The following is an 8,640-nucleotide window of genomic DNA, read 5'->3' on the forward strand; positions in this document are numbered from 1 at the left end:
CCTTTCTGTATATCCCCATTATATAAGGGGTTTTCTGCACTTTACCACACATGTATATGTATTGGCCTTTGGCCCTCAGTGAATACTAGTTGCTCATTATCCAACAGAAAGATCTGGAATTCTGAAAAAAGTACAGCTAGTAGAAATATCTAGAAACTGCGCAATTTTGTAGTCTGATTGTATGCTAGACTGCTAGTGCTGTATTGGAGATGCTAGATATTATTAATATTGTTCTATGCATTTCGAAATTACAATATTTTTGCTCCATTCAGGCATTGAACTGCTCTTATTAATTTCCTACAGAGTTCGGCATTGACAAGTCAATATTCATAAAACCCAAAACGTTCCACCTAACAGTTCTTATGTTGAAGTTGTGGAATAAGGATCGTATAGCCCAGGCTTCTGATATCCTCCAGGTATTGTCGTTTCACATAAGATACGATTTTATTGGATGACAACAGGAAGAAATTTAATTCACTGTCTTGTCAATGCAGTCAGTATCTTCCCAGGTAAATGCTGCTTTGGAAAACCGACCTATCTCCATACAACTTAGGGGTCTGGTAAGTTTCCTTTAGAGCTGGAAATATTTTATCATCGAACAGTTGCCTTTTGTATCCCTACGGGAAGCTGATTTATAGATGGCTAGTTAGTGGGTTGTAAGTTCGAGCCAAAGAACAAGGCATTTCATTCTACTTTCTAGAGCACTCCTTCAAAATGCTCCTTTCTATGGCTTTACTGAATGGGAAAACTGACGTTTGAAACAGTATTATTTATTTCTGGATATTTTTGTACGTCTTTTCTGGTGATTCACATCACATGAATGTTATAGTTTCAGACATGCATGAAAGGCTCACCAGCTAGGGCCAGGGTTGTATATGCTCCAGTACTGGAAGTTGGTGGAGAAGGACGCCTTGTCCGTGCTTGCAGTATCCTTGCAATAATGTCAGACCTTTATAATTTCCTTCGTGGCAGTTTGCGCATGCCACACCATTCTCAGTAATTCAGCATTCGTTATTACTATCACATAGAATTGAACTATCTTTCTGGGATGTTGCTTCTTTACTTCCACCTCCTCAGAGGTAATAACTGAAGCCTTCGTCAAGTCAGGCCTAGTTCTTGAAAGGGATGCCAGACAAGAATTGAGGGTGAGTGCAGCTGTATAACTGGAAGTAGTTCTCTATCGCTCTGCCAATTAACTCCGCATTTGACAGCATATATAATTAAGCTGATGATCAGTTATTTTGATTTTAGTCATAAGTTTTGTCTACCAAAACATGCTGAAATTGCAGACCGTGTCATGCAAACTCTAGCCATACATTTGTGTCATTGTGTGACATCACATCAAACATTCTTTTTTCTCTTACCCCTAAGATGTTCTATCCTGATCAATTTAGGCTGTCAGCTGGTCACTTCTATGGTGTCAGAGTTCAGTTTGAGTGTTCTGGGATAAATGTTACACGTATTACAGTTAACTTCTGTTGCATGTCTGTTTGCTTAAATAATTGTTGATATTTTTATGTATCCGTTATTTAATTAAATCCAATACTCCTTAAAATGTGATTCTTGGTGCTAATAAATTGCCTTTTGTTTACAAACCGCAGTTGCATGCAACCATAATGAATGTGCGCCACAGGAAGAGGTGAGAGCAACAAACCGTTTGTCCCACATCTATCTATGTAATGTGCTGTACATGCACAGTTGTCTCACCTTGCCTGCATTCTTTCACCGCAGCAAGAAATCGAACCGAAGAAACGATTCGTTCGATGCTCGGAATATATTCAGGCAATACGGGGAACAGGATTGGGGCGAGTACCCAGTACCGGCGGTGCACCTATCGCAGAGGTTCAAGTTTGACAAGGGTGGATACTACCATTGCTGCTGCTCGATCCCCTTGCCCGAGGTGGCTCAGACGGAGTGAGCTCCGTGTCTTTCGACACATCGCGACGCAGTATCTTATGCCCTTAAGATCGGTACCGGGTCTTTTTTGCCGTCATGGAATCTGTAGTTTGGTCGCGTGGCTTTGCTTCTGTTGTTGTGGACATTGTGCACGGTAACGAGTGCACAGGTTATGTTAACTCATAGACGATCTGGGATCACTGGTCTAGTGCCCTCAGAGCTGCTTTTCTCTCTATCCGTTTTGTTTCCTTGCGATGGTCTTGCCTCGCAAATGGCCAAACGAAACGACGAAAGAGCTCGCGAAAAGCTGCTTTGTTTCTGTACAAAGTCAGTGTCGAAAACCTCTTGAGTGTAAGTGCACCGATGCAGCTCTGCCGATCCTGCTTGGGGAGATAAAACTATTGACACTGAAATATGAAGTGTAGAGTGAGCCAGATAAGATTGTTCCTTCCTACACCTAGAGCTCGATTGGTGATGATGCCTGCCGTCTGATCGATCGCGACCACATCGAGTGTGGTTCTCAGTTCAGTTGACATGTGAGGTGCCGTGGTGGAGACGGAGTTCGGTTTGCATGCTACTGCGCCGGAGCGAAATGTTCCTCTTGCTCGATGTCCACTTTATAGGACAGGACCACTGAATAGCCACAGTGATATAGAGTAGGGATGAAAATAGAGTGGAAACTTTCTGCTTTTCTGGCAAAAAATGGAAATGAATTTTTTTTATGCGGAAACAAAAACAAAAACGGAGTACTAGGAAAGATATGATTTACAAGCATTGATTGAAGTATGAGTAACAATGACAAGCCTGGCACATATTGACTCTTTACCCTTTTTAGTTGTTTTTTTCCACATGGTTTAACAACAATTCACATAACAGTACTGGAACGAAACCGGGTCTGAACTTTGAACACTCTTGTTACCACATCAAACAGAGGCATACGGATGTTTGCACAACTCATTTTGTGTCCTTTGCGTCTGTCTTCTCCTCTTGGTCCGCTTGGTGTCCACCGGCGTCAGTGATAGCCATCGTGTGCGTCACTTTGGCGGGCTGTGGAGCTCCTGCCATGGAAAGCATTTGCATCGCCTGATCTACAATCACCTTCCGCGTCACCTCTAGCAGCACCTCTTCCAACTCATTGTCGAGCGTAAAGCTTTCACGACGGCCGGGGAACTTAGCGCCGCCGAAGATGCTCGCCGGAGATATGAGCGTCGGTTGGTAATCCCAAAGCTCCACCGAAGCGGGGACAAAGATACCTTGTAGTGGCTTTGGAGTTTCATACCTTGTAGTGGCTTTGCCGTCGCCCATGTGCAGGCTAGCTGTGGTCACAAAGCAGCTCATGGTCCGATGAGAACACCGTCCTCGGTTCGCGGCAGCCAGCGGCACCACCATGAGTTGGGCTTGGGCGCGACTAAAGCCGTGCTGACGAGGCCGTCCTTCCAAACCCTAGGAAGCGGCGGTCAACGCCCTCTCCGGCGTGCGGCAACGGCAGGGAGAACCGCACCTCCTCCTTGGTGGCCGGATTGAAGACAACGCCGTCGACGGCCGGCCGCCCATTGGAATGGGCGGAATCGTCGGCCAAGAGGACCAGCCCGTCGCACGTGCCGGCGTACGTGCCTCTGTCGAGGCTGACCGTGTGCTTGACGGCGAACGTGGGGCCGACGGCGTGGAAGTAGAAGCGTTTGTCGAGGCGGTACAGGCAAGCGGCACGAGGAAGCTCCGAGTGTGCGCCGAGGCGTCGGTGGTGGCGCCAGAAGTGTGGTAGCGTGAGGAGCTCCCGGAAGCGGTTGGAGAGAAGGACGCAGCGCACGGCGTGGCGGGCTGGCAGCCGGGCGAGGATCTCATCAGCGACGAACTCGTCCCCCATGAGGAAGAGGGCCTGGTTTATTTGAGACGCCATTGCTTCAACGAGTTGCTCGTCTTTTCATCTTTTGTGGACCAACCGACGGCCTACGTATGTACTCGGCGCCTGTCCGTATATACAGCGGAAGCATATAAAGAGAACCGATGTAGTATTGCAGAAGCATATAAAAAGAGGACTATAGTTTTGACCGTGTGGCTCTGCTTGTGTTATTGTGGACATTCTGCAATCTGCACGCCAGTGAGTGGTGGCATCCTGTATTAGCCAGTGTCCCTGTTGATTTTTGAATGTGAACCGTTGCTTGCCACCTTCCCTACGTTGGGTTAAATCACAAAAGATCTGGGATCACTGGCCTAGTGACCACAGAGCTTCCTTTGTCTCAATCCGTTTTCTTCCCTTGTGTTGGTCTTGTGCTTTTCTGTCTCGCAAATGGCCAAACGAGACGCCGAAAGAGCTCGCGAAAGGCAAAAGCTGCTTTGTTTCTATACAAATCGTGCTGTCTAAAACCTAATGATAGGCTGCGTGAGTCTCTTGATTGAACAGCGTGCCAATCCTACTTGAAAAAAAAAGCCTATTTACACTGAAATACCAAGTGTAAACTCAGAGTGAGTCGGATTGTTCATTGCATTAATTGAATGAAGTGCTCCTGCACCTAGAGCTTGCTTGCTGGTGATGCTGCCTGCCGTCTGATCGACCGCGACCATACCGAATGTCGCTCTTGTTCTCAGTTATGTCATGTTAGGTGCTGTTATGGAGATCAAGAGTCCACTTTGCATTGCATGGTGATGGTGCTGCACCGCGAAATGTCCATCATCATCATCATCGTGTATCCCCGCAAAATAAAAATGATGCTGTATTCATCGAACCCGCTTTGCAACCCGTATTAGGGCGTTCGCCCAGCAAAAGCTTTAATTTTGCGTGTCCAGGAGAAATACATTGCTTCCAACTTTCAGCTTGGTGCCTACTGCCTAGCATGTATAGTAGGTGGAGATTTGCTTTTCCATCCAAGATTTTTCTGAAGTTGAGCGTGTGCGGTGCCTCTCGCGTGAGACCCAGCTGCTAACCGTCCTCCGTTATTACGCACGCATCAGCAATTCCACCATTTCCCGCCTCCTTGTCCTATCCTGCGCACACGCACTGCCTTTGTATATAACCGTGACCTCCTGCACTCCAGCTTCCAGCAGACTACTCATAACTCGGGCCGCTCTCTCGGCGTACGTGTGATCATCTCGCCACGACAGAGCAGCGAGGCCACCGAGGTGAGGCGGGGACGTAGCGTACACATGGCGAAGTTTGCTCTAGGGCACCACAGCGAGGTCACCGAGGCCGGCTGCGTGCGCGCCGTGCTCGCCGAGGCCGTGCTCACCTTCCTCTTCGTCTTCTCTGGCGTCGGCTCCGTCATGGCCGCCGGTACGTATGTAGTACAGTGATGGCTGGAAACGCGTCCATGCATGCATGTGTACCGAGAGTCTGGAACTACAAATACATGTGTTATGTGTGTGCAGGGAGGCTGGCCGGCGGCGCCGACACGATCATGGGCCTGACGGCGGTCGCGCTGGCCCACGCTATGGCGGTGGCCGTCATGGTGTCGGCAGGGCTTCACGTCTCCGGCGGCCACATCAACCCAGCCGTCACGCTCTCCCTCGCCGCAGGCGGCCACATCACCCTCTTCCGCTCCGCGCTCTACGTGCTCGGGCAGCTGCTCGGATCCTCCCTCGCCTGCCTCCTCCTCGCCTTCCTCACCGGCGGCGCGGTGACCATGCCAGTGCACGCGCTGGCCGCCGGGGTGGGCGCGCCGCAGGGGGTGCTCTGGGAGGCCGTGCTCACCTTCTCGCTGCTCTTCACGGTGTACGCGACCGTCGTGGACCCGCGCCGGAGCGTCGGCAACCTCGGACCGCTACTGGTGGGCCTCGTCGTCGGCGCCAACGTGCTCGCCGGAGGGCCATTCTCCGGCGCGTCTATGAACCCGGCACGTTCATTCGGGCCCGCGCTCGCCTCAGCGAATTGGGCCAGTCAGTGGGTCTATTGGGTTGGGCCGATGGTCGGTGGCCTGCTCGCGGGGCTAGTATATGAGGGATTGTTCATGGTCCGGCCCGGCCACCAGCAGCTTCCCACCGATGGCACCGACTTCTAGTTGAACACTGATATTCACTTTTCTCTACGCATGGACAGCTTGATACGCTATATCTTGTGAAAATCGTCCAGAACTCGTCAGCTGTCTAGCAGCGTTCTTTTGTTGTTTGATTTGCCCAAGAACATCACGCCGCTAGGTGCTTTATTTAGAGAAAATAAGAGTCATGTTGTGTGCTAGTTTTGAAAATTCTAAAATATCTGATGTACCAAGATCAAGTAATGTAGTAGCTCATGAACTAGCTCTGCGTAGCGCTCAATTAGGGGACAACAGTGAGGTGTGGGTTGGACATCTACCACAGTTTATACTAAACATTTGTGCTAGTGACATGTTAAAAAAAAAGAACATCATGTTATCTGACCGGAAGTCGCACCGCTACAGCTATTCTTCGCCTATTGCCAGAGCAACAATACACACATCTAACGCAAGGGCTTCGTTCTATTTGAGTTGGTTGTCCCGTTAAAGGGTTTTAGGAAGGTTCTATAGACTGCTTCAAGCCGATTTTGAAAGTTTCTTTTGTCAGGTTTTCTTGGTTTTCTTCTATTTTTTCTATTTTCCTTTTTTATTTTTTGATGTAGGTTTTGGACAGTCTTCTACGTCTGTTTTGTGGCTGGATTTCTCTTTTTTTGTATTTATTTACTGGTTGTTTGGATTTTCCAATATATGTATACTTTTTTTCATATAAATTGTACCTTTTTGAATGCATAAAGAATATTTTAAAACATGGTTAGCATTTTTCGAATACATGATTAATAAGTTTTTCAAATACATACTTGGATGTCTACATTTCATTCATAGACATTGTACAATTTTGTACACATCAGAATATTTAATATATGTTTTCAGTAAATTAATATATTTAAATATATGCTTTTCAACATCTTCGAATATATGTTCAACATTTTTTCAGATACATGTTGAACATTTCTCTGACTGATAAACAATTTTTTCAACAATGTGAACATTTTTAAATTTTCCTAAAAAATGCCATGAACACATTTACCAAAACATATGAGGACACTGGTTTTCAATGTCACATATTTTTGAATGCCACGAAACATTTTTTGAGTTAGCTGAATTTTTCTTACATTGTCTATTTTCAAATGCAGCTACATGGTTTTTAAACACGAGAACATTTTTAGATGTCACGAATATTTTCTTAATGTTATCATCAATTTTTAAATTTTACACAAACATTTATTTAACACAGCACTAAAATTGTTTTGAGCGTGCAGTGAACTTCCTTTTAAATAAATACATTCTTTATTTTTTGTATACATCAGGAACGATTTTATACATGTTTTATTAGAAATTATTAATGTTTTTCTAAATATATGTTCCTGAATATTTTTTAAATATGTGTTTGACATATTTCTCTAAGCCACGTCGGTTTTGTTTTAATTATATAGCACATTTTTAGCTACATAAACATTTTTTACATTTCCTAAATATGCCACAAACACATTTTCTGAAACATATGAACATATTATAAAATGTCACATACATTTTGTTTGAACATCAGGAACATGATTTTTAAACACGAGAACTTTTTTAGATGTCATGAACATTTTTTTAAAATTTATCATCATTTTTTTTACAAACTTGCACGGATATTTGTTAAACAAAGCACTAAAAAATTAACCCCGCAGTGAGCTTAATTTTAAATATAAGTATTTTTTTCCTTTCATAAATAGAACTAAAAGTAATAAAAAGAAAATAAAAGGGGAAAACGAGTGCAAGAGACACATCGCTCCTTCCTCAATGGGTCTTGCCTATTTATGCTGGAAATGCTTCATCACGCTATAAGCAGACAGGGGCCCTCCCGCTGTACTGGCCTGCAGTTTCAAACGCTATAACTTTCGGCCTTATACACATAACAGGGAGCTCCTATTTGCCGCTCGCTGCGGAAAGGATGGGCCTGCCTATATCTCTCCTTCAGCGAGTTTAGCTTCCGACTCGCTAAAGAAGTGAGCGAGTTGGCCCAGCCCACGCGTGCGGAAGGCCACCGCCTCCCTTTCCTGTTTTTTTTTACACATTCTGATTTCGTTTTCTTGCTTTAGTTTGTACTTCCATTTATACTTTAAAATATTTTTTAGATATATGAAACAATGTTGATCACGTATATAAAACAATCTACAAAACACATTTGAAAAATGTTGAACAAGTATATAAAACAATGTTGATCACGTATATAAAAATGTTAATCAAGCATTTAAAAAAATATTGAACAAGTGTTTGAAAAATGTTGAATAAGTATTTCAAAAAATTTGAACAAGTATTTGAAAAACATTGAACAACTATTTAAAAAATGTTGAGTAAGGATTTGAAAAATGATGAAGAATTATTTCAAAAAAAGTTGTTTATGTATATAAAAATGTTAAACAAGTATTTGAAAAAAAATATGTTGAACAAGTATTTGAAAAATATTAATCATGCATTTGTAGAAGTTAAATGTGTATATTAAAAATGTTGACAATGTATTGAAAAAATCATGACTTTTTTATCATGTATATGAAAATGTTAATCAAGCATTTGAAGAAAATGTTCAACAAGTGTTTGAAAAATGTTAAATGTGTATAGAAAAAATGTTGACCGTTTATTAGAAAATAGATAATCTTTTTATTTGAAACCTTTTAATCAAGCATTTAAAAAATGTTAAAAATATATAAAAAATGTCGAGCAAGTATTTGAAAAATGTTACAAATGTGTAGGGAAAATGTGACCATGTATTCAAAAATGTGTAGAAATAAAAATA

The 8,640-nt window shown here is 43.6% G+C and overlaps 2 protein-coding genes across 3 annotated transcripts in view; both read left to right on the forward strand.

Moving 5' to 3' along the window:
• Nucleotides 1-2,335, forward strand: part of LOC119275557 (activating signal cointegrator 1 complex subunit 1-like) — an 11,248-nt gene extending 8,913 nt beyond the window's left edge. The window contains exons 9-14 of one of the 2 annotated variants that reach the window (XM_037556426.1): nucleotides 304-416; nucleotides 495-560; nucleotides 830-926; nucleotides 1,078-1,145; nucleotides 1,602-1,639; nucleotides 1,732-2,335. In XM_037556426.1, coding sequence (XP_037412323.1) covers nucleotides 304-416; nucleotides 495-560; nucleotides 830-926; nucleotides 1,078-1,145; nucleotides 1,602-1,639; nucleotides 1,732-1,918 — 569 coding nt within the window. In that variant the 3' untranslated portion in view covers nucleotides 1,919-2,335. The remainder of the gene's footprint in view (nucleotides 1-303; nucleotides 417-494; nucleotides 561-829; nucleotides 927-1,077; nucleotides 1,146-1,601; nucleotides 1,640-1,731) is intronic. The other variant, XM_037556427.1, reaches the window with a different exon arrangement.
• Nucleotides 2,336-4,924: 2,589 nt separating this feature from the next.
• On the forward strand, nucleotides 4,925-6,245 carry LOC119281155 (aquaporin TIP4-4-like). The gene is made up of 2 exons (XM_037561762.1): nucleotides 4,925-5,164; nucleotides 5,260-6,245. Exons 1-2 carry the CDS (start codon nucleotides 5,038-5,040, stop codon nucleotides 5,886-5,888), a joined length of 756 nt encoding a protein of 251 aa, XP_037417659.1. The 5' UTR covers nucleotides 4,925-5,037; the 3' UTR covers nucleotides 5,889-6,245.
• Nucleotides 6,246-8,640: the final 2,395 nt, after the last annotated feature.

The sequence above is a fragment of the Triticum dicoccoides genome, chromosome 3B (genome assembly GCF_002162155.2).
Source record: "Triticum dicoccoides isolate Atlit2015 ecotype Zavitan chromosome 3B, WEW_v2.0, whole genome shotgun sequence".
In the NCBI taxonomy this organism is placed as follows: Eukaryota; Viridiplantae; Streptophyta; class Magnoliopsida; order Poales; family Poaceae; genus Triticum; species Triticum dicoccoides.

What these genes read in the sequence shown, in the direction of transcription:
- LOC119281155 (XM_037561762.1), top strand. Translation starts at nt 5,038, where the DNA reads ATGGCGAAGTTTGCTCTAGGGCACCACAGCGAGGTCACCGAGGCCGGC. An exon ending in CGGCTCCGTCATGGCCGCCG is followed by an intron (nt 5,165 to 5,259) that starts GTACGTATGTAG and finishes ATGTGTGTGCAG; the next exon opens with GGAGGCTGGCCGGCGGCGCC.